The sequence below is a fragment of the Anser cygnoides genome, chromosome Z (genome assembly GCF_040182565.1).
Source record: "Anser cygnoides isolate HZ-2024a breed goose chromosome Z, Taihu_goose_T2T_genome, whole genome shotgun sequence".
NCBI lineage: Eukaryota > Metazoa > Chordata > Aves > Anseriformes > Anatidae > Anser > Anser cygnoides.
Window position 1 is genome coordinate 78,122,989 of NC_089912.1, and position 25,861 is coordinate 78,148,849.

A 25,861-nucleotide genomic window follows, 5' to 3' on the forward strand; every position below is an offset into this window, starting at 1 on the left:
GATTATACTGACAATTATAATCTCTGAAACCATGTAACCTCCTAACAGGACAGCAGTAGAACTTTTTGGACAAGTTAGCTTTCCTGTTTGCAGTCCAGAAAATTGTAATAGCTGCAGGAAGCCAAATCAAAGTGTGTATTACTTTCCATTTCTTGACTTTGAAACTCAGGTAACAAACACGTATCTTAAGTACTGGATTGTGCAGTCACAGGAATGCAAGCAGAGCGGAGAATCTATATCCCCAGCACTTGCAGTTGTGGATGATTTACCTACATAGTAGGTAATATGAATACTACTACATGCCAGTGAGGGAAGCAGTACAGCCAGCTGGAACAGGATACATCTTCCTGCTCCTTTGGATTCAGATATGTAAAAACACCTAGTCACCGAGTGCCTATATAAATTCCTTTCCTTTATAGTTAATGAAGACATAGAAATAAGAGTTTACTCTTTATCACAAATCCTTCCTTTATCACCAATTTGAAATTCATTCTCTGCAGAAATAAAATTAGGCTCTGGCTTGTACAAGAACTAGAGGCAGATTTCTATGTCTCAAAACGTGATACAATAAAGTAAAACAATCCAAACTAGTCAGCATACACTAGCACATAAAAGTGCAGCACACAGATGAATACAGAGCTCTAGTTCTTTTCTTCATATTGTAGAATACATTTTTAAAACCTACTTTGCATTTATGAGTGGACCTTGTCCAGGTGACTAATGGCCCAGACAGTCAGAATAGACATGAAGAAAAGATATGAAGATATAAGGATTGCAGTTTTAAAGCAGAAAGGAAGGATTGTAAAACACTCATCTGTTGTAGACTGACATTTCTGAAGCTCCTTAGAGAGTTGAAACATGTCATGGAATACAGAGCAGCAGGTAATGTACAGCTACAAACATTAATGATACTCTTAAGGGGAAGGATATAATTTAATTTTGTATTTGGTGTTTTATGAGGTATATCAAATTGCACATATATGTTTTATATAAAATTGAAAGCTAAAATTGGTATCAGAAAAATAAAAAAATAGGACTACAGAAAAATAAAAATAGAGCACAGCAGCAGCAAAATTGATAATGAACTTAAGACACCATACCTGTGACCTGCAAGTCTCATAAGAACTTAAGAATTCTATAACTATTCAGTTGTTTCAAGGTATTTTAGCCATTTAAAGAGCATTAAGGAGGAAACACTCTTGTTTCTGCCTGATAGATAAAAACAGCTGTAATTTTGATTTTATATGGATGATGAGAAATATTGGTTGAGGGATGTCTACTGCAGTTGTAACTGACAAAAACAGAACTTTTAATAGAAAGTTATTGCAGTCATTTCCAGCAGTGTGAATCAAGGTCCACCCAAGGTACTTTTTCTCAGTGACTCCTAGGACAAAGGTGCAGATGAGTGCTTTTGAAGATCCCATCTCCATTTTTCAAATAAAAACTCTGCTCTAATATTGCGTGTTTCATCTAAACATCATTTTGTTCAAACATGGCTGCTATCTCCCCATTTTAAATATGTGATAAAGGATAACCAGTTAAAAGCAAACAGCACAGAATCATACAGTAAAGCTGTAACATCTCCTAACTTAGCCCTGTGCTCTATGTACTCACCTCAGTTTCCAAAGAAGTTAAGATACATGACTGAATTATGACAGGTTTAATTCTCAATTGTAGTTAAGTTGTATATTCTTATTCAGCTCTCAAGTTGACGTCACAATTTGTGGATTTTTGTAAGAAAATTTGAAGAAACCTTTAAGAAAACATTCTCAAGGTTTCCTATGTCCCAAGACAAGTAGTCATCTTATTAGATCATAAATTATATAAAATTCTGTTATTAAAAAAACACTGAACCCTCAGGTTAAGCATATACTATTTGCATTGCTAAGCTGTAAACAAGGTAGGAAAAGATTCTTTTAGGCAAGTTTAGCTCCATTTTCTAGCTAGGCTGACATGGTGCATCACATAATCAGACTTGCAAGTGTTTTCTGTTTAACTGAACATGTATACATCATGCTGTCATGAGGGTCCTAACATTTGTTTTTTGAGTTGCCAATGTTCTTCAGTCCATTAATAATTATAACTAAATCACAGCATACACTTTTCTATATAGCAATTCAAAAGAGGAATTGATGTATATTACATTTAAATACACAAGAATGAAAACATTACCTCTCCTTCTCTGTAAACCCTCTAGATCACCTGTCTTCTTAAGCTTCTTCTTGGCACTGACTAGCTGACTGCTGTCAAACAGATGTGCTGTTGGGACACTGGAAGAGTGCTGGACTCCCTTCTCTTCACTTTGACGTTTAACAAAGCTGTCACTTTTCTCTAAGGATTTGGTGGCATCTTCTTTTGATGGCAAAGGTGGAGGCGGAGGTGGAGGAGGTGGAGGCAAAGGGGGTGGAAGTGGTACTACAGTAACAGTCTCTGTTTGAAACTCATTACTGATGAGTGGAGAAGTACTAACATGAGGCAGTTCAGAGGTAACACCATTGGGAGGTAACGAGACATCTTGAAGTTGTTCTAAGCTTGTGGATTCCTGCACTTGCAAAGGCTGAACTGCATTTTCCAATTCCACCTCTTCACTTTTATCTTGGGTTTGTATGGTTGCTGGCAAAGACTGAGGCTGATCTACAGAGGACACCGAACTGGCTGCACATTTTCTTCTTGCATGAGCCAGTCGTAGTCTGGTTGATTTAAGTATTACTTGCCCAGGGTACCGCTAGAGTGAATAAGTTATTTACAATTAGATAAGTACATGAAAGCACACTATTTTAGGTATTAAATACTTGTCATTAGGGTTTGCCTTTCTGACAAGTAGAATTTGTCTATTATTTTCATTCATTTTGCTCTAGACATAAAAACAAAGCAAATATATCCTTACCTTTATGCAAATACGATCCATTTTTCTTATTTCTATTCTTAGTTAAGCCATAATTTACATGTAGATAAGTCTAACCAGAGATACACACAAGTTAAAATTTAGATTTCACTAATAATCTGACTGTACGTTCAAAACTGTTTTTTCTAAAAACAAAAATTCAGAATTCCATTTTGAATTCTCTTTCTTCTCTTCTCTAAAGCTGGTCAATGGCTCTCTGCAACAAAGTCCTCTCTGAACTAATATGCTGGTTGTAGATGTGAATTACACTGCTTAAAAATTACCTTTTGAAAATATCAAACATTTTTAGAATTTCCAAAGTGTTTTTAATTTAGTTCCTATATTTGGTGTGTCTGTCTCCTCAAACAAGTGTGTTTTTGTTTTGTTTTGTTTTTATGCAAAAGTAAAAACTGCTTCTGAAAGACAGGTCTAAAAAATTTTAAACAATTGTGACAAGCCTAAAGCAAGAGAGATTGTATCAAGATAAACATACTCATGTAAAAAGTCAGTTCACTAACAAGAACTGATTAAAATAAGTAAACTTGCCTCAATTTACCGAGTCTATGCAATTCAAAAGCCTTGCAAAAAATAGGGATATGAAGAGTATACTGACGAGCAAGACAGCTTTCCAGTAAAGAAACTTCTCATAACTATCTTACAGTCTTCACCAATTCATTCAGTCTCCATTTTCTTGCACTTCAGCTCCTTTCCTTATTTTCTCTCCTTCATTCCATCTTCTATTGATTTTCTGATACCAACATCGTAATAGGAAGGGAGAGGTATTGGCAGGTGTTTTAACGATCAGTGGTAGTGGGGCTATGTCAGATTACAATGCTCCTTGTAGGAAGTATCTTTTGGATCATATTTCTTTTAGAAAAGTTTGCTAAATGTCTTTACATAACATGCAGATGTGACAGACAACAGAAGCTTATTATGGTACTGATAATGCAATGACCAGAGAGATTTGCTACCACCAGTGCTGTATTTTGTTGTAAATTTTCCAAAAAACAGGTAACTGAACAATGAAAGAATATACCTAGTAGTATACTATAGTCCTGGAATGAGTAAACATTTGTTTTGCGGAAGAAAAACATGTAAAAGAAGAACAACAATTCTTCTTTTACCTGCTTAAATGTGCGAAGTCTGTCCAGTGTTTTCTGTCGTTCCTGACTAACCCAGGAGCTCTTTCTTTCCTCTTCATCTTGTAGTTGATCTCGCTTCTGAGAAAATATATGGAAAATAAGTATTACATCCAATGCTATGTTTAGCATCATAAAAATACTCCATAAAAATAACTCCTCTACTAGTTTTAATGAAATACCTAACAATCTATTTCTCCAATAAACACATTTATGAACCTCAAAACTGTGCCTTTGTTTTCCCCTTGAAAAACAGTATAAATTTCATATTTTATAACCTCACTGAAATACGAAACTCAATAAAGAAAGATTTCAGTCTGAATTTGGAATACTTGACTGGAACTTTTTACTTTGAAAGATGATAAATAACATACTGAACAACAGTATTGAACAAATTAAGTAAGCATTTTAAAATTAAAATTTACAATAGTAAACTAAAGTTCTGTATTAATCTGTCATTATTTAATCCAGCTTGATTTTCAGTAATCTTATTTAAATAAACATTTGAAGCTCTTCCTTGCAGCTAAGGCAGTAGTATTTTTTCTTGTTTGTAGATCTTACCTCAGTGGAAACACATCTGGATCCACCTCCTTTAACTAGTCATTCTTATTCATAAAATTTCAGCAAAATTACTGATTTTTTGATCAAAACGCTACAGACAAATTTATTGAAAAAGGACACTAGTTATCGGATGGCAAAAGTCACTGTATGCATAAGTACAGGAATTATCAGAAGAATGATGAGGCATAGAACAAATAACTACAAAGAAAAGTCTCCTGAGCATTAACAGCAGCCTTAGTTCTTAAAAGGCTCACGGCATTAAGTGAGTAAAAGCTCATAAATGTCATTAAAGTTCAGATTATCAGCTTCATGAACTTTTATTCTCATTCAACTAACATAAAAGTAGTGTCTGCCTGCCTGTTGTTTTCAGAAATCAGCTAGTTTCCCGTTGTCCTTTACAAAGAGCCAACTCCTGTGATTTCGAAGGAGATACATATAGATGCATTAGGGAAAAGAAGAGGAGGACGTATGAAAAATGGTAAGGACAGGAAACAAAAAGGAGAAGAAGCATGTGGTGAAAGAAAGTGACAGAAATGGGGCAAATAAATTAACAGAGAAGTACAAAGAAAAGATTATAACAAGAAGAAAGGATAGTTCTCCTACCACCACGCCTGCATTTTTCATATGCAATCCAGTCAAATTTTTCCTGAAGCAGTCTCAAACCTGAGGGAGGAGCAGGTGGGCCATGTGTGTGTTTTGTTTGTTTTAGCAACCACAGTGAAATTGCAACATTTATTTGGTTTCAGGCTTGGACACCTCCAAGGTTATATTTTCAAAATTTTTCATGAAAAAAGTGGCTGAAAACCTATTTTATGTAATATTGGATATTTTAATTTAAATTATTAACAGAATAAAGAAGACAAAAAATAGCTTAAATGCTATATAATATATGCTATATATTATATAAAAATATATAAATTATATAAAAATTATATTAAAATTATATATAAATGCTATATATTATATAATGCAAGTTGGCAAATCCATGAAATAAGTAACAAAAAAGCCCTGTAATATTTGAGAGACAAGAAAGTCGTTTACATTTGTCAAGTCTTAAATATGAGTGGTAAGTAGTCTGCAATCCACATAGCAAAATCCTTTGCATCACTGTAAGAACTGAAAATGTATATTTCTAAGTTCCTGAAGAGTATGCCAGTACATCTGGTCTTTCACAAGTAGCCTTTTCATAAAATAAATTATACAGCTGACTTCCTGGACAAATGTATCAATGTTAAAAATGTATAAGAATGAAACAGAATCCCTTTCACTAATCTAAATGAAGCCTGAATTAAGAAGACTTGGATTTCAATGCATCTTTGTCAGTGATGTTTATTAAATATTGATACTGTATCAGCTCCAAAGACCCAGCCCAGAGTTTGAATACTCTTTAAAATAAAATGTGTTATGTACAGCACAAACAGTCAGACTAGGCAGCCTACTCTTGTGATGAGACTGCAGAGAACTGTGGAGCATACAGCTAGAACTGTATTACACAACACAATTCAATTGATTTCTTTTGTAGTGAAAAGAGAAAGAGCAAGCTTATTACCTTGCAAGAATAAATGTGGATGGTTTCTTTACTCATTTCAGCATACCTCATACTGTACTCAGAGATGTCCAGTATCTTCTATGTGCACATCATAACAAATTTTGCATGCAGCTTTAAGTCTAACAGTAATCACTTGGACTATGAAACTAGCATTATTGAACCTTTTTATTTGACTGGACTGAATGACATCCTAACACAGGCATACACTCTCCCTTACCAGCACAATATGATATAAAAATCCATTATCTGAAGTTCAAGGATACGCACCATCTTTTTAAAACAGCTATCACTTTGAATACTCTACTAATGATTGTATAATGAAGAATGCAAGCTATTAACTTAAGGCTAAACTGAGAAGCAGAAAACTTGCACTTACTAGCTGAACATTATGGTGCATTTTGTACTCCTCCTCACTCTGGTGATGCTGCTGGATCTTTTCATTATGCTTTGCAATACAAATCTCCTGTAGAGACATCAAATATTATCTATAAAGTATGAATTTCAAATACTAATTTTCAATTCATAATGTAATATTTCACAAACAGCGCTAAGAATTAGAAAAATAAAAATTATTAAGTCAGACAACCCAATTTAACCAAGGTGATTTAACTTACAAATAAAACCCTGAAATGGAAACAAAAGCAAGAGGAAAAAAAACACAAAACAAACATTACTTTTAGCTGTCAAAAGAATATACAAGTAACAGCTGCTTGAAAAGTCTCTTCTACAAGTACGTAAGTGGCAAGAAATGCTGATTTGTCAAGTACTTCATAAAAGCCTTGTGCAGCTCCATGCATTTGTATACATGGATAATAATCATGTATTATGTATTTCTGTTTATGCAAGTAGGTAGCTTCCCATTTACAAGTGTGAGCTTATCTTTTGCATGTGTAATCTGAAAGCACAAACATTAATAAAGTTGTTACAATTTTATGCAAACGCAGTTTACTTGTTATACCAAGTTTGTGGCTGTAGTATCTGTTTTCAAAACAAGCATTTATTACGTTGCCTGAGAATAAGAATAGATTAAAAGAAAACAGTAGATAACAAGAAGAAGCATGACACTCAAACGTAAGGTATATTAGATAAAAAGACCTGATTTAAGTATCTGTTGCAAAGAATAAGCATGGGGCACACCCTTCGAGTAGGGAAGTGATGGACAAGTTCATAGGACAATTCTGAGGGGCAGGACATCCCTCAATACAGGCCATGAAATTGGAGCCAGTACTGGCACCAGACAGAAATAGAACAAGGTCAGATGTGTAGTTGGAAACAAGACTCATGGCTGTGTAAGAGGGGCCACTACTAGGAAACAGTTTGGAGTGTGACTGCAACTGGAAGAACCTATGGGGCATCCCAGGATCCATCAGCTTGACTGAGTGGCTGGAGCCAGACAGGCACTTTACAGTCACACATTACTTGGGGCAGCTGATCAAGATCAGCCATCAAGCAAGATTCTGCATTCGTGGCAGAAAGACACAAAATCAGAGGGAAGGGATAAAAATGCCCTGTTTTAGACACTGGGAGCTGCAGAAATACGCCTACATTCTCCTAAAAACTGACTATGCGACCACGTTCACGTTTGTAAAAAGGTAGCCAGGGTTCCTGCATAGGCAAGAAATACCATGTTGTCTTGAACATAAGTCGATCAATTTTGCTGCCATACACATGCAATGCTCTGACAAGAGCACTAGTTTCTGAGGAAATACTGTCCCAACTTCAGAGGTGTACATATAACTAAATGCTGACGGGTTTTATGTTTGCTTGTGTAGTTGTTTTTTTTTGTTTGTTTGTTTTTCCCCATTGATTTCAATTAATACCACCTCAAAGGATAATCCATTAAAGTTGTAACTACAGAGGTACATTCTACCTAATTTTTGCATTTCAAAGACACAGTAATAGCTTAAGAATATTATTAGAGAATCTAACTTTTTGTAAAACTTGTACTGATTTACCTGTACAGTTTATTCTCTATGCATTCATTTTGATTAAAAGAATATTATGAAATAATTAAGATTGTAGGTTCTGTTTATGGTTTTTTGTTGTTGTTGGCTTTTTGATATGCTAGCAAGACTAAAGAAGTATACAAACTGCAAGAAGATACTCTCATAAATAATTGGGATCATACTTTTCTGAAATATTCTGTTTAGCATTAATATTTAAACATTTCTGAATAAGAGCAATAAAGAAATATATTTTAAGCATTTAAAGAAAGATCATAAACTGGACAAAAACATGTTTGGTGCTGACTTTATACTAATAAATAATGACCTACTTCAATTTAATTAGGCCTCCATTATTTAAAAATAATAATTATTTTTAAAAAAAAAGCAACGAGGAGGGGCTGAAAACATGTTGCAGCACAGGACTAGACTTCTGAATCATCTTAATTACAGAAATGTTCTTAAAAAAGAAAGGTTGCAATTTCATATGGACAAATGCAGGGTTCTATTTGTAGACAAGGTGTAAACATTTTGTAGATGTAGACATATTTGTAGACAACTGACTGCAAACTAAGGATGAAGAAAAAATACTCTGGTGGAAGAACTGAAGAAAGTGACCTGGATTATTACAATCATAAAATGGCTCAGGTTTGAAGGGACCTTAAAGATCATCTAACGCCAAATCCCCTGCCACCGGCAGGGATGCCACCCATTAGATCAGGCTGGCCAAGGCCTTGGGATGGTGCATCCACAGCTTGTCTTGGCAACCTGTTCTCCACTACCTTTACAGTGAAGAATTTCCTCCTAATGTTTTGTCTAAATCTATCCTCTTTTAGTTTAAGACCATTCCCCCTTGTCCTATCGTTATCTACCTGAGTAAAGAGTTCTTTCCCATCTTTTTTATAAGACTCCTCTAAGTATTGAAAGGCCACAAATAAGTCTCCCTGAAGCCTTCTCTTCTCCAGGCTGAACATCCCCAGCTCTCTCAGCCTTTCCTCACAGCAGAGGCGCTCCAGCCCTCTGATCATCTTCGTTGCCCTCCTCTAGACCTGCTCTAACGGGTCCACATCCTTCTTGTGCTGGGGGCCCCAGACCTGGATGCAGCAGTCCAGGTGGGGGACAATCACCTCCCTCCACCTGCTGGTCACTCCTCTTTTGAAGCAGCCCAGGATGCAGATGGCCTTCTGGCCTGCGAGCGTGTACTGCTGGATCATGTTTAGCCTTTTGTCTACCAGAACCCCAAAGTCCTTCAGTGGATGACAAGATTAACATAAATCAATAACCTCATACCGTGGCAAAAAAAATAAAACATCATAACATGGGTATATGAACAGGAGTGTAGCCTGACACACATGTGAAGTAATCCTTCCATCTCAGGACTGGTAAAACTTTAGTAGGAGCATGATGCCCAGTCAGAGGGCCACACTTCACGAAACATGTTGATTAACTGTACGAACTTCAGAAAGCATACAGCAGAAGTGTTTATTTCTCTTTCAATCATCTGACTGGTTTCTATAATATCAACTTGTGCTTCTATTGTAAAGACAGAAAAGGAGAGCTAATGAACCATTTCAACCTTTATCACTGGATAAGCTACTACATTTAAGACCAGTAACATGAAATATCATAAAATCATAGAATCATTCAGGTTAGAAAAGACCTCCAAGATCATACAGTCCAACCTTTAACCTCGTACTGATAAGTCCACCACTAAACCATGCTACTAAGTTCTGCATCTACACATTTCTTGAAGACCACCAGGGATGGTGACTCAACCACTCTCCTGGGCAGCCTGTTCCAATGCTGCACAACACTAAAGAAATTTCTCCTAATATCCAACCTAGACCTCCCCTGGCATTACTGGAGGCCATTTCCCCTCAGCATATCACTTGGTGCTTGGGAGAAGCATATAACATATATAGAAATAATATAATATATATTATCATTTTCATATATATATATATATATTGCTCTTTTCTAATATATAGAAAAGAGGTCTGTACTAGTATAATTTTAGTTAGTGCCACTAAACCAAGAGGTCTGTATTAGTATTATTTTAATTAGATCCACTAAACCTTGCTTTCAAATTGAAAAGCATCCCACTTAGAAAGTTATCTTCTGCTTTAGTAAACTCAGTGTGTGCAGGAAGCATATTGTAAGCTTTCTGTGTAGTTATACCCTTAAAATGTAATAATAGTATTATGAAAGTATACAACATAACCCTATGTTAACTGTTGCTGTAAGTACATACACCTGCTTTGGCATGGGCCATGCTTTAACCTGTGTGTTTGCAAAGTAGTAATGGTCTCCTATTAAATGGACACAACAGAAGAAGCTTCTTAGATCAGAGAATGCATTATAAGCACACCCCAAACTGTTTCACCAAGCAGTTGCTCCTCTCCACTGCTCATGATGAGGAATACTTTTACTGGATGTCAAATAATTCAATTTCTTCTTAACTCCATTTTTTTTAAGTTATTTTTACAAACAACTTCTAGAGTATCATTATTACCACGACTATGCTATAAATCTAGATCCATAATAAAACAGATGTTTTTCATACTAAAAACTAATTAATACTACTGTCCAGCCAGCAGGGGGTAGACTGGGTTAACAATAGAGACATCCTGCATGAAAAAACGAAAAATCCGTAACAAGCTTTAAAGAAAAAAGGAAAATAATAATAGCAACAAAAAAATCTTCTTTTGTTTATAACTGCCATCAACACAAAGTAACATCAGGAAATGACTGCTTAATAGATGTAAAATTTGTAAAAAAAAGCTGAGAATATAAGAATTTATACTCATACTAGTAAAATAATTGTATAGCGAAAGAATATCAAGCTCAGCAAAGCCATACATTTAAAAATTGCTGGCCCAGTAACTCAGAAATACAACTGAGTAAGGTCTCTAACAAATCTTTAGAAAAAGCTTCTAAGTTAAGGTTATTTTAAATTATTTGATGTTATTAAGAAAAGTATCAACTGCAAAAACAAGTAAAGAATTTCTGGAAAACAAAGTGACTATAGTCACAGAAGTTTGTATTACATAGAAGTCTTACTCTACACACAATAACTGCTTCCTTTTGCTTCATTATCTCAACAGACAAAATTTTAGAATACTTGGATGGTGAAACAACCTCCTCTGAAAAATAAAAACTGATCATAGAGAATCATTTCCTATTGTTTCCTTTTTCCTTAATCATGATACACATATGCTGCTGGAAAGGAGGCATTCTCCTAAGAGTTTTTTTCAATTGCCAAAAAGCTAATAATGAGCAAGGACTATAAATTCTAAATATACCACAACATTTTTGTACATACCACCACAGACCCTACCAAAACCCCACTAATCCAATCTGAACTTGCTTAAAACTACATTTTAAGCTGAAACAAACATTGTCAGGAACACAATCTGAAAAACATGAAATAGACTCTCAGCAATGAATGTTACATACCTGAGAGAGAGAGACTTTTAAGAAAGAGATTTATATAGTCAGTACTTTCTAAAACCAGCTTCAAAACCTCATTCTTTTCTCCATTTAGCATTCAGTTATCACTGCACTCATTCTCACCATCTAGACTCCACTTCTGTACCCCATCTGTATCTTTGTTCTGCATACCTAAGGTAAATCGCAAAAACTTCAAGGCAAGAGCCCCTTTTTCCCCTCACAGGTCAGTAAAGTATAATGAATTTGCATCAGGCACTGTAAGTAGAATTCATTAAAAATATTCTGCAATGTAACTAGAATGGCAACTCAACATATACAATGATTGCTTATGTTTCAATCAAAGACACAAGAGAGTCTTGATTTTTTAGGTACTTACTAGTAAGCTGAAAAGGGTTCCAAGTAATATTCAGCAGTCGTAACAGCCACTACAATAACTACCTCTAACATAAATATTGTTGGCTAATGTGCTGTGCTCTTTTCATACAAATGCTGCAGAATGCAACCAAGCTACTAAGTTTGATGATTCTTTTTGCCCTGACGAGCAATACTACCGTACACATCCCTACATCATGTTTTAGTGCACAAGTAGGCATGCTGCAGTGCTGTACCTAAAACAACCAATTTCTTCACCATAAACAGGGCATTTTATCACAGCATAACCATGAAACAAATAAACCAGTTGACAGTGCCTAGTTAATTATATTGGTATGACACACTAAAAAATCTCCTGCTAAACTCCTGCTGCAGGGTTACTTCTCAACTTGGTAATTCCTTAAGGTAAGTAAGGAAAAACAACCAGCCTCTAGCTTTTAAGCAGGTCTGTGTACTCCATAAGGTGCCTGCATTGTCTCTTCATATTCAGGAGAAAATAGCATAATTATTACAATGTAGCCTACATTAATTAACATAACATGACAAACAAGAGTCCTTTATTACATAAAGGACTAAGAAGTACTGTTTTGATACTTTTTATAAAACCACATAAAATAAACACAATGGCTTTGAGCAAACTACTTCCTGTAACAGACTAAAAAGAGAAATTGCTTTTATAATTATTTATAGTCTTCTCATATTCTACTAATCATATAAAAACACAAAATATAAAGACCCTAATTTAGAATGGGATCTCAACTGAGACTTTTACATAGCCTTACAGTATATAGTATGGGGTAGAAATACTCTTTTTAAGAAGTATTACACTGGTATATCAAAATTTTGATCTATTCTACTCACTAAGCTATCTTATTAATAATGCATATTGATGTAACTGCAAACTGCTTGGGAACAAAAAACAAGTCATTCTGGAAAAAGGAATTAATAAACTTACCTACATTTCATATACAATTTCAAAATCTTTGCTGTATTAAAACCATTTTCTGCACATCTCAACCATGAAATGCATCAAAAAGGAAAATGACTCTGATTTTAGTACATAAGTATACACCTAGTTTTATAAATTAAGAATTCGTTGCATATATGGTTGGAAAACAGAATCAATGACGTAACACTTAGGTTTCATAGAACAAAGTGAGAGAATGAAAATATAACTTGAGAGAGAAAACACTCTTGAAGATTCTCTTCTGTAAATTATAAATCAAGACATAAATCTGTTCTCTGTAAAAACATGATAAAATCTCCACATGCAAGCATTCTGAATAGTTAATAGAAACAATTTTATATTTGTTGTCTTCCAAGTGATGAAAGGTTCCTTTAAAGCTATAAGATATACTGAATTTTAAAGATATTGATTTGAAAATACATACTATTTTGTCTAATTACACTGTAAAATAATTTTTAGTATTTATTAAATATAGTCCACAAAAATTTTAAGAGACTTGCATGTAATGTAATCTTTTGAAATATAATCTTTAGAAGTTTTATTAAATTTGCTAATTATGCTAGAAATTTGCAATTTATTAGTACCTTTTTATTTCTGAGGTAGGCTTTCTTGGCTGAAATACGTCCACGCCTTGCTTCCAGCTGGCGAATTTTTTGTTGCAATTTTTGCAGCTCCTCTTTTTGCAAGTGTGCAGATGTTGCCATATCCTCTTTTTCAAGCATGGCTTCCATACTTTCGTAAGTGTCATAATATACCACTTCATCTCTCTTCTCTGTTTTAAAAATGTCAGCAATGAAAAAGTCAAATCAATAATTTGTATTTGATTAATGTTTTGTTTTGTTCAACAACAGCCTCAAGTAGACTTAATGCATAAGAATGCTAGAGTCATTTCTGAGTAAGAACAGAAACAAAAGGTCAGTGTAACAGCATTAAAGAGCAAAGCACTATAAGGCTTTAAAGGTTGTATGACAAACCGAAATCAATACAAATGAAACATACAACCTGTTATTCAGGTAAGCTCAGAACATTAAAGAATAAACGCTGTAAACGTGTGCTTAAGTCTGTAATATAACTTGATCACAATCATGCACGTCTTTGGGTCTCTTTACTATAAGGAATCCACGCTGCACAGTAATATCCTTTGGTCTTCATTACAAAGTTCAGGATATACAGACCCTCTGAAGTCTTTAGCATGAGATTCTTCTGCCACAACCTACTATTAATTTCATGGGAGGGAAATTAGACAACACAACGATAAAAATCCTCTCAGAAGGTCTTTGACCTCCCAGTCATGTCCTGTGCTCAGAGGCAGCAGTGGGAGGGTAACTTCAAGGCAATCCTTCAAAGCATTACAGGCTTGTCATTGTAAATAGTTTTATCAACACTCATGATTTTTAGCCTCCTGAGTGGAGCACTCAGTGTAACATCGAGCTCATCTCTGAATGTTGACTTCTCATCTCTTGCCAAGAAGGAAAGTGATAATTATCAATCCTTGCTGAATGTTTCAATGAAGAAGCAGAAAAGGTCACGTTCCCTGCTTCATTGGCATAGCAAGTAGGAGTTGCTTGCAATACACCAAGAAAGATATGCATTACTGATGGCTTAAGCAGCACTTAAAGCCGGCATGACTGTCAAGTGACTCCTCTGTAGCACTACCAAGCCTTCTCCTTTCTCCTTTAACTACCTTTCAAGAAGACCATAACTTCCTCCTACTTCTGCTCCTAGACTATCTGGGGAAGAAGGCAGGGTCTTCTTCAGAACACTGACCGTTTTATAAAAGCAGTTTTTAGTTCATGTTATTTGTGCGCAAGGTCTCTGCTATAACCAAAAATCTGATTGTGTCATGCTAATTTCAGCTCAGCTGGACATGGCACTACCAGAAAAGAAATAACAGAATTATATCAACCTAAAATAAAATTAATACAAACAGATGTACTTAAGTCTTTACTTTAGTGTTCAGTTAAAAAAAAAAGTTTCATCCAGACATAAAACAGCCAAGTCATTAGAACCCCCTTTGTGAGAAAGTAAGCTGTGTTTTTGCAGTAGAGAACTAATTTTCTGTATTCCAAGGCAGTTGTGTAGTCATAACAAGGAGAAATGCTAAGTAGATAAGTGGACAGTAGAAGGCCTCACTGTTCCAAAATAAGGTGGAAGCTTGAGAAAAACAGGATGAGCAGTGTGGGAACAGTAAAATAAAGATCACAGGTTCTCAAAACATAAGAAAGGGAAAAAAAAGGGAAAAGGGAGAAATTAAAGGGTTGAAAAAAAGAAAAATTGTACATATATGGTATAGAGGAGCGTCGAGTAGTTTGTGAACCTGTAGTACTCAGCCAATGAGGAAACAGAAGAGGTGATCAAGTGTCAGGTAATAGAGACTAAAAGGTTATGATTTGTTTACTATAATGCACTCCTAATTGGCAGGACACCTGTCATTGCAATCGTGAATAAAATAGCTTCACAGAAGATCCTGTCTGAAGGAGAATTTACATGGAAATTGTTTTAGAATTTGCTTTCATGAAGAGTTAAGGACGAATTTATAAATGAAACCCCAACAGCTCAGCTGCAAACCAGTCAAACATACCAGTCCTAAAACATCTAAAACTATTTTTTTACCAATAGAAGAAAAACTTTGCAAATCTCTTGCACTTCCTTCAAAAACTCCACAAGTTTTCTATGAACAGCTTTTGAGCTTCTAAAATGACTAAGTCATTTTAACTATAAGTTTGGTAGGTAGTTAAACTTCTAATGGCTCTAACACTTTCAATAAAACAGTGAGAATGATTCCTCTTTAGATAAGATCCGCATTATTTCTAACTGTTCAATAGCTTCCAACTGAAACAGTAAGCCACTATCGCTTGCTCTGTTGATGGCAATGCATCCACCTCAAATCCATCTTACAAAGATGTTTGTATGGACAGAATAACACTCTTAAAATTTTTAACTTAGTAAATTCACATTTTCTGAATTTTAGTACAGGTATTTGATTAATGACAGTAAAAGACTACTACTGCCATTTAAAATACAGCAATGCATTTTTGTTCAATATTTTTCAGACTCAATGTGCTGAATTCACAAAAGAAAACACTTTTCTTCTAGCTTTCAACCTCCAAATTCAATCTGGCAGAGAAATCAAATCATGCTCTCAAAAAATTCTCAGTTGGGACTTCACCTATAGTACTGCTAATGTCCTGTAAATCAGAACAGAACCCAAAACCCCCCAATACATCTCCAGAGAGCCCATATAGTCAATGACGAAAGAATAGCAACAGCCTCTAGAAGTCACTAAGACACATGCATTTCAAATCACACAGATGTGCCCAATTAAAAGGCTATTATTTTACTGACTGTAAGTATGCTTTAAAAAGAAAGCATAACTGAAGATGCCACAGACCATACTTTTCTGCTTTAACCCACTGAAGTTGCACATACAAAAAGACCACTACATCATTGAGAAGCTTTCATTCAGATTAGGTATAGAATAGTTTGGAAAAGGTGTAGCTCCTTTATTGTCACAATTTTCACACAATTTATTTCTCTATTCCCTCTTGCCCAAGTAAAGTCCAATGAGGTAACTTAATCATTTGAACAAAATTTCAACACATTTAGGAACTGCATTTTCCATTTTCTGGTATGTCTGAGAATTATTAAAAACAATAATTCATTCTAACACAGACAGCTCTAGTTAAATATATATATATATATATATATATAAGATTTCTTTATTAAAGAATACTTTATAATTTTAAAACAGCAAAGGAAGCCAAAACAGTGAACTATTTTGCTGCCATCCAGGAATGAGAGGGCTGTTTGTTTAGTTGACTTGGGGCTTTGTTTTATTTTGGGTCAGGCTGTGGAGCTGAGCATTTTTTGAGATTTCTGAAGAAAACATTAGTGACAACTTGTAATGACCAATTATGTCTTTACAGCAGCCTTAATGTCTGAAGGCTCTCAGTTTTTACTATCACTACACCAAAGAGAAAGGATTTTGATACACATTTCTTCTCAGCCTCCTGTTCAAGAGGTTTCCTTCAGTACAATCAGTACTGATTTCCCAAGTACAAACAACCATCTATAAATCACTAACTAGCTTTCCACAGAGGCATGTGGTCAAAGCTCCCACATTTCTTTGAAGTCAGAATTTTCAATCCTGATCTTCCATCGGAGCAGTTAATATTGTTGCCACCACAAGCCTGAAAGGAGGATTCTTTTCACAACAGTGATAGGTATATTTTTTCTTTCTCCAGAGGCAAGTCAAAGTACAACCTACCTTCATATCTCTATTCTCAAGTGACTTTTCTATCCATAACAGAATTTGTTCCACAAGCCCTATTCACTAAACGATAAAACAGATTTATGTGAATAAAAACCTTATGCACAAAAAGGTCCAAAGACAGAACTGGATTCAAAAATGCTGTACGACTTGCCTGTACAACTTCAGTAGCTTGTAAGTATAAGATACAGAATAGGTTTTGGAAACATGGTATTTGCACCACTGCTCTAAATGAGTAAGATGGCAATACAACAAGCTTCAAAGTTTAGCTGAAGAATTCTGACTTACAGGAATATCTTTTGGAAACTAATCACTCTGAAGAAAAAAGTAATGCCAATGCAGATTTTTATGAGACAATTCCAGTAATTAAGACATATCTTCCTCCCTGAATTTAGTTTTCCAAACCTTACATAGTACCTTATATACTTACTTCCAAACACAGACAATGACAACCATACCAAAACTTCTCTATCTGTATGTATTCGTCTTATGAACAAATGCAAATGTTAGCAGTACGTTAGAAAATCCAGCTCAACGTGGTAGAGAAACCATTCTCATTTCATTCCCGCAGGTTTTACTAGATTCTTAGGAAGAGAATTATCTTTTACAGATTATGTGTTAATTAAAATGCATAAAGCACCTGACATCAGTCTTCTGATGCTTTCAAGTTGTGCTGTCAGCAGTAGCTCTTCATATTTTAGGATCTCAAACTGCACTTCATATAATTGAAGCTGTAGATCGTAATAATCAGCTTCTAACTGGTCCAAATGGGCTATGGCTTCTGTACCACCCTTCAGACTTTGCATCTAAATGGAAAGAGAAAAAAACAACACAGTTGCAGGATAAGAAGAATACATCGCTGACTTTATGAGTATAGCTAGATACAGTCTGGTACACTAAATATAACATGTTAAAATTAAACACATCAAGAGGAGAAGATCAGTTTTGATCAGGCACAGACTTTCAGCCATCTATAATACTTGACATTTTTTCCATATGGTAAGACATTGGCTTACTCCTTGTGATTGCTGAAGTGCGAAGTCACATACTGAGTAGTGTGAGATGTCCCTACAATTCATTTACTCTACCATTTGATTCTCTAATGAGATATAATGAAATTACTACTATCTTCAAAAAGTGTAAAAGTTGGTTTGCTAACAGCATCTAAAAAAATAAAGTTAAAATTGTCAGTAAAGGTGAAGAAGGGAAAGAAGTGAAAGGTGGTGGAAACTGGGAAAATTACACGTACTGATCCTCTTGTAATAACAACTTAACTGAGGAGTTTCTTTAAAAATTAAAAAAAAAAAAAAGACCAAGGGGGTAAATTGGTGCTTTTCGTCATATTTTATTCTCCTGCATTTTGTCGTATTTTATTCTCCTGCATTGCGCAGTTAACCTTCTTGAATAAAGGCATAACAAAGCAGAAAAGCAGAACATTTGACAAGCCGCAGCCCTTTATACTATTTTTCCTATTTTTTTCCTCAAAAAAAATCTCATAACCTTTATCTAGTACAGCAGCTTGGAAGGAAAAAGACCCAGAAAGCTTAAGAAAGTTCTGTCTCATCAGAATGTACAGAATTTTATAGCAGCACTGTTTCTGGAGTCTTTCATATGATAAAAAAATGTAATTTAAATATTTTTATATATTTTACCACTTGTCTCATATGTCTGACCCAGGAAAGACACAAGGAACAACCTAAGTGAGCTCAGATCATTCTCCTTTCCACCTATGGCAAGCATGCATTCAACAAAACAAGATTTAACTGCTCAACAGTTGGCAAATCAGACCATATTCAAGAAACACTGACATGCAAGTGGATCTTATGAGCTCACTGTGGAAGGAAATCAAAGACAAGCAGCTCTATAACCTGCATGCAGAAGAGTTAGACACACACTCAAATTCTCTACCTTCTCAAAAATGAAGGTCTTATATTTCTCCCATATGAAGGATGAAAGTAATTGTGATTTTTACTAAGACTTGTGATCTACCTATCTCATTGAAAAGCAACATCTGCTAAGGAAAAATAAAGAGAACTAGCAAACTATACATTCAAAAACCAGTTGCTAGTAGGTTTTTACATTTTTGGTGGTTTCTTCAAGGACTAAGACTGTAATTAATAGCCACAAATGGGTTTCCTAGGATTTATTTATCAGGCATTTTTAGAAATAATTATAATAAACCAGGAAGATACCTGTACTGAATCAAATCAAAAATTGGTCTTACTCAATAACCTTTTTTGGACAAAGGTTACAACAGCAAATATGCAGGAGGATGAAATGTAGTAAGCAGTGCAGTGACACTTCTCTAAACTGGTTCTCCAGCCTCCTGGACAGCTTGCAGCTCAAGGCTTCTTAAGATGCCTTTTATATTAAGTACACTGACTGCATTTTACTTAATGACTTTATCCTACCCCTGTTTTAAAAGCATGCAAGCTTTTAGCATCTGCTTCATTGTTCACTGACATGGATTTCACAGCTTTATTAAACACTAAGGAGCAGTTCCCTAAATTATATTCTGTTCCATGTGAGATTAATAGATGGAAGGACTGTGAATAACTTCTTGAAATTTCTACTTTTAAAATTCCTTCTACTACGTTATTTACTGAATGCATTTTTGATATATTAGCTATCAGCCTGAAAGGCTCATTAAGTCTTTAAGTGATTATCATAAATCTTACAATCAATAACGCATCGTTCATGTCTATCAGTCCAGTGACACCAAAACATCTTGCTATGGCAGTCTGTTACTCTACATCCATATCAAGCTACTATCTGTGATGAAAACAGTAAATGACGTGATGATGGCAAATTTCAGGGCGAAAGAACAGATCCTCTCGAACCTTCCAGTTTTTCCTTACTAGAGGGATAGTGTTAATTTGCCAGAGAGATTCCTGTGTTTTGGCATTTTAAAATTATTTCCTCATTCTAAAAAAAAAAATATATATATATATATCATAGATATTTCTTCCAACAAATTAATGCTATGTTGTGTTGGTTTTACCCTGCTAGGCAGCTAAATTCCACCACAACTGCTCTCTTTCTGCCCCTCCTCAAAAGAAGAGGGGGGGAAAAGAAAGTACAATGGAAAGAAAAAAAAGGCTCATGGGTTGAGATAAGAATAATTTAATTAAAAGGAAAAGAAAGGGGGGGGGGGGAACAAGCAAAGGTCATGCAGAAGCATAAAGCAAAGAAAAAAAAAGTTCCCTACCTCCCACCAATGAGCAAGATGTTTGGCCATGTCCCAGGAAGCAGAGCCTCAATACATAGGGGCTGTCTGGGAGGACAGGCGTCTTCATAACAAGAGGGTCCCCCCCCCACACCCCCCCCCCACCCCAGCTTTTACTGCTGAGTGTGACACCACATGGTATAGGATATCCCTTTGATCAGTTTAGGTACCTTGTCCTGGCTGTGTCCCCTCCCCACCTCTTGCCCACCCCCAGCCTGCTGGCTCTGGGGGAGTTTGGAAGGAGCCTTGGTGCTGTGCCAGTGCTGCTCAGCAGCAGACACAACACGGGTGTGATACCAGTGCTGCTCTAGCTACAAGTGCAGAGCACAGCACTGTATGAGCTGCTGCAGGGAAAGTTAACTCCATCCCAACCAGACCCAGTAGAGATGTCATTAAAAATTCTGTCACAACTTAAAACTCTTGGGCTTTGTCAGTGAACTGACAAATTCACCCAAACGTGTGTATATATACAATAGACACGATATATATGTATATATACACACATTTGGGTGAATTTTATAGTTCACTGACAAATATATATATATATTCTTTAATAAAAGATGTTTACAAATTTAAATCCACAGATTTTGCAGAAAGACTGTACAGAGTCATAAACTGACTATCTTCAAAAGTACCAGCTAATCAAGTTATAGCAGCTCCAAACTTCTTTCAGCTGCACCAGTGTCTGCACCATTAAGGACCTTTCTGCAACCAAATCTTAGCCCTGCAAGCATACGCTACAGATGCTGCCAACTACCAGATCTATTTTAGGAATACAACATCACTATAATTCAGTTTTGAGATGCAACAGCAATGGAAAAAGAATATTGTCATATGGATGTCATACAATCTAGCTATACAACTGCCTCATGAAAAAGAAAAATTAGGACCTTTAATTTCAGCCATTTGTGTTGGAAGTTCATATGAGATAGTACATATGGATAATAAACCAGCATCATCACTTTTAGGAAAATTTGAGCATTGTTTTATAATTTAAGAGTGTTTGACTCTTTATGTTATCTAAACTGTTCTAGTAATTTGCTGCATCCTTGCTAGGAAAGAAAACACGTAAAAAAGTCGCAGGCTGATCAACATAGTGATAAAAATACCAGGAATTTTAAAGTGAGAATGCAATTACAGTAAAGAAACATCTTGCAATTGGATGAAGAACTAGAACTGAGGAGATATGAGTTCAATTTCCTGCTATACCTAAACTGCCTGCATTCACTCAAGCAAATAATTTAATCCCTGCAGCCCTAATATAAGTTACATTGTTTAAGGTCTTTGTTGTCTCACTCATACTAAGTGAAGAACTTAAGCAGGAACCCAGCTTTCCTAATAGTTCTATGGAAGAAAAACACCATCTGTAAACCCCCCACAGGTAATAAAGGTATAATGGATTAAAACAGAAAGCCTCTTACAAGAACTGTAGCACACATACTAAGAGAACAGACAACAAAATTAATTAAAAAATAGACAAACAGAATATAGCACAGAGGGTCATCAAATCCAGCTTTCTACCATCGTAGAATGCTTTCAGACAAATATAAAAATAACTGCTTTCTTAAAGCGAGTTCTTGAAGTAATTTCCATGTTGTTGCTGTAGTTCTTATTCTGCTTTTGCAAAAACAAACAAACAATAAAAAGCTCCCACAAAAGTCTGTTTGTAACTCCTACTGGAAATCTGTTCCAGTTACTCCTTCCTCTACTCCCTGCTAGAAATCTTCTTCTGTATTTAAGTATCTGCTTATTAATTCAGTTAATACCACTTGTTTTTGCACTAGTACTGAGCAGTTATTTTATTGCCACCATCAACTGTAACATTGGAAGTGAAGAAAGCAAAATCATTTATAATCTGTTATTAAAATTGACTCAAATGTGTTTAAATAAAAATTCAAAGATTTCCCAATTTTAGTTTTTTACTTAGCCTTTCCAAAAATCTGGCACAGAAAGAAAAATGGCTGCGAAAAGGTACAAGGAAAGCTACCATGGTGAAAAAATGTTTTGTTGCATCTTTACTAAACTGCTATTTATTTCTAACAACAACAACAAAAAATATTATTTTTTCTAGGAATAGCTACTCATGCTCTCTTGAATAAAATCCCTAATAAAATTCCTATTTTTGCCAATGCATCCAACGCAGGCAAAAGCAAAATGACAGTCATGAAATCCAAGACATGCTTAAATATTCAAAGTCATTGGAAGCAGACGTATCTTTGATTCAGGCTTAATGTACAGGAAAAGAAAGAACTTTCAGAATTATGAAACTATGAAAAAAAATAAAGAACCCAAGCAGTACTTTGCTGAAATTAATTTTTATTAAAGTATCTCTAAATGTTTACCATATAAATTAAATTGTTTTGAAGTGAATATTTAGAACTCAGCTCTACACTTCTAAAGCGGAAAAAAAAAAAGACTAGTTACTAATTCCTGTACATGCAGGAAGGGACTTGTTAGAATTTAAGTGTCCAGTCACTCACTTCCATTCGTCCAAACTATTTCACATACTTAGAGGATTACCAAGGATTTTCACTGTGATCTAGTGATTCTGTTTACTGTCATGAGGACAAGGCTTGGGAACCAGCCCACAAAAACAGACTCTGGTCTGCCTCAAAATGAAAGTTTTCATCATTCCCCTCAAACAAAATTCAGAAAAGCATATGGAATTTGGAGTGGTACCAAGCAGGAAATAAAATAGCTCAATATGTAATTAGTGTGGAGTTCTTCTTTTGATTTTTTTCACAGAATCATAAAATCAAATTAGGTCGGAAAAGACCTCCAAGATCATATAGTCCAACCTTTAACCTAGCACTGCCAAGTCCACTATTAAACCATGCTACTAATTTCTACATCTACATGTTTTCTGAAGACCTCCAGGGATGGTGACTCAGTCACTTCCCTGGGCAGCCTGTTCCAATACTTCACAACTTTTTCAGTAAAGAAAAAGTCTCTAAAAACTTTTTAATACAATACAATACTGAAAAAACTTTTTCAGTAAAGAAAAAGTCTCTGAAAGTAAAGAAAAAGTCTCTAATATCCAACCTAAACCTCCTCTCACAACTTAAGGCCATTTCCTCTTGTATTATCACTTGGTGCTTGGGAGAAGAGACCAATTCCCACCTCATTATAGCCTCCTTTAAGGTACAAAAATAATAAATAAATAAAATACTGATAACCATAAAGCTAACCGTTCAGACTTCACAGATGTTGTTCAGATCCCAAATATTTATGCATGCAAAGTTAGAGGCCATATGCTGTTCCTCCTACTGTAGCAAACTGCCTAAATCCCTTATCACTCTATACTTTCAATTACATTCCTTCTACATATGTAAGTGCATTAGTGATTTATGGGAATCTCCATTTCTCTTAGATAAGTCAAAATATTAAAATTGGCATTTTATTAAAATTTGATGACACTAATGTTATTTCAAAGGCACCATAATTGACACGGTCAGCTTCTTTAAGCAGCTTTTGATGTGTGACTAGAGTAGTCGTCAGTCCATGCATGAAAATAAGCAAAAACTTTAAAAAAAAATACTGTCACAGTGAGAAAGAAATTAAGTATTAAAAAGAGGACTTTATTTTTAGTTCAACTGCCAACTTTAGCTGTTTTATATTGTTTTATCCAATAAATAATATACATGAGGGTGCAAAAGGATCAAGTAGCAGGAGACCAGCTATTCTTCTCTAATAACCACATGGTAATTCCAAGTAAATTAATCAACATAATCCTTTAAAGAAACTTTTCACATGACTTTCTAGCAGGGTTTCTTTTACTTCACAACTACATACTCCCTTCAAACCAGATGACGGTGTCTCCCTGAGTTGTACACATCTGGGACAGCTGGTTGGCAGATCACCCATCAGCTATACAGGCTGAGGGAGTTGGTGCTCTTCAGCCTGGAGAAGAGAAGGCTCTGGAGAGACCTTGTTGTGGCCTTCCAGTACCTAAAGGGGGCCTACAGGAAAGCTGGGGAGGGACTCTTTGTCAGGGAGTGCAATGATAGGGCAAGGGGGAATGGCTTTAAACTAAGAGAGGGTAGGTTTAAACTAGATACTAGGAAAAAGTTCTTCACTCAGAGGGTACGGAGGCACTGGAACAGGCTGCCCAGAGAAGCTGAGGATGTCCCATCCCTGTGTTCAAGGCCAGCTTGGATGGGCCTTTGAGCATCCTGATTTAGTGGGTGACATCCCTGACCATGGCAGCGGGGCTGAACAGGGTGATCTTTAGGGTCCCTTCCAACCAAAACCATTCTGATTCTATGTACCTACCAAGCTCAGAGGGCTGGTAGTGTGTCTAGCAGAGGTTTGGCATCCAGGACTTTGGGAAATTTCAGTCCCCAATCTTCATAATGCTACAGACCCTTGCTGATAAAAGAGCATGGTACAGGAACAGCTGGTGCTAGGTCTCTGTAGGCCTGTCAACAGGCAGGGACTACATGATATCCAATAGGGCTCACCAAGTTTTATTTCAAAAGATACATTGACACAAAAGACAGAAGTGTATTGCTGCAATTGTAATAAATGTAACAGTGGTTATCTCCATTAAAGAAACAAGCCCAAAGCAGAGCAGTTACTGAAAAGGTTACCAGGTCAATAAACTGAATATAGAGCCTCTCCTGACTTGCTTTTTTCTAGCAAAATGAAGGCTGAGCAGACATAGCACAGCTTCCTGTAACTAAATTAGAGATTATAAATGCCAGTGAAGAAGAAGAGGTATTTAAACTGAAGACCAACACTTGCAGAATAATAAAGGGCTGTAAAGGTCAGAAATATTTCCAGAAACTGTTCATGCTTTTGGCAGTGCCATGGCTATGTACAAATCATTTCTACTATGTCAGTTGGCTAATTTAGAATTGACCCCAGTACTTTCATTCTGTTTCCGCTATGTTAGTCTCTAGGATTATCCATCTCTTCCAGTATGTCATTTCAATGATATAACAAAAATCTCCCAATTTTGTCACCAACGAACTCCACCTTTGTTGTGACATCACTAGAAAACAGAAAGAACTACACTACATGTACTACACTAACAAACCTCCTGAATACCAATCTAACAGTACTGCTCCAACACAGCTGCTGTTATCTGCAGCTTACACAGGCTTTACCAAGTCTGTAGTATTTGTGTTTATTTCCATCATCTCCAAATAAAAGTTTTGCACAGTATTTGGAAAACTCTGTACTGAAACCAAAATCAAAAGATACTGTTCCTCCACAGGCAATTATTCATTAAAGTCTTTTAAAAGTATTATACATAGAGAAAACCATTTTATTACTGCTCAGGTGAGAAAGAGGCAGATGATCTACCTATAAAGATAATGTGGAAAATTTAGCAGCTTTCTAGGTATTTAAGCATGGACACATTTTAGGAGACAAAAAAGTGCTTGATTAACACACTAAATGAAAACTACAGAAACAAGAACATTTTTCAGAAACAAGGATATATTTTTTCATCCCTCTTAAAAATCAATCAGAAAGACAATTTTAGACTGGGAGAATA

At 35.6% G+C, this 25,861-nt stretch overlaps 1 protein-coding gene across 2 annotated transcripts in view; it reads right to left on the minus strand.

Annotated features, from left to right (window-relative positions):
* JMY (junction mediating and regulatory protein, p53 cofactor) overlaps window positions 1-25,861 on the minus strand; it is a 79,330-nt gene that overhangs the window by 8,827 nt on the left and 44,642 nt on the right. For both annotated transcript variants that reach the window (XM_066988488.1, XM_048079532.2), the window contains exons 5-9: window positions 17,776-17,941; window positions 13,450-13,637; window positions 6,510-6,596; window positions 4,009-4,104; window positions 2,173-2,725 (exon numbers count right to left, since the gene is read on the minus strand). In XM_066988488.1, coding sequence (XP_066844589.1) covers window positions 2,173-2,725; window positions 4,009-4,104; window positions 6,510-6,596; window positions 13,450-13,637; window positions 17,776-17,941 — 1,090 coding nt within the window. The remainder of the gene's footprint in view (window positions 1-2,172; window positions 2,726-4,008; window positions 4,105-6,509; window positions 6,597-13,449; window positions 13,638-17,775; window positions 17,942-25,861) is intronic.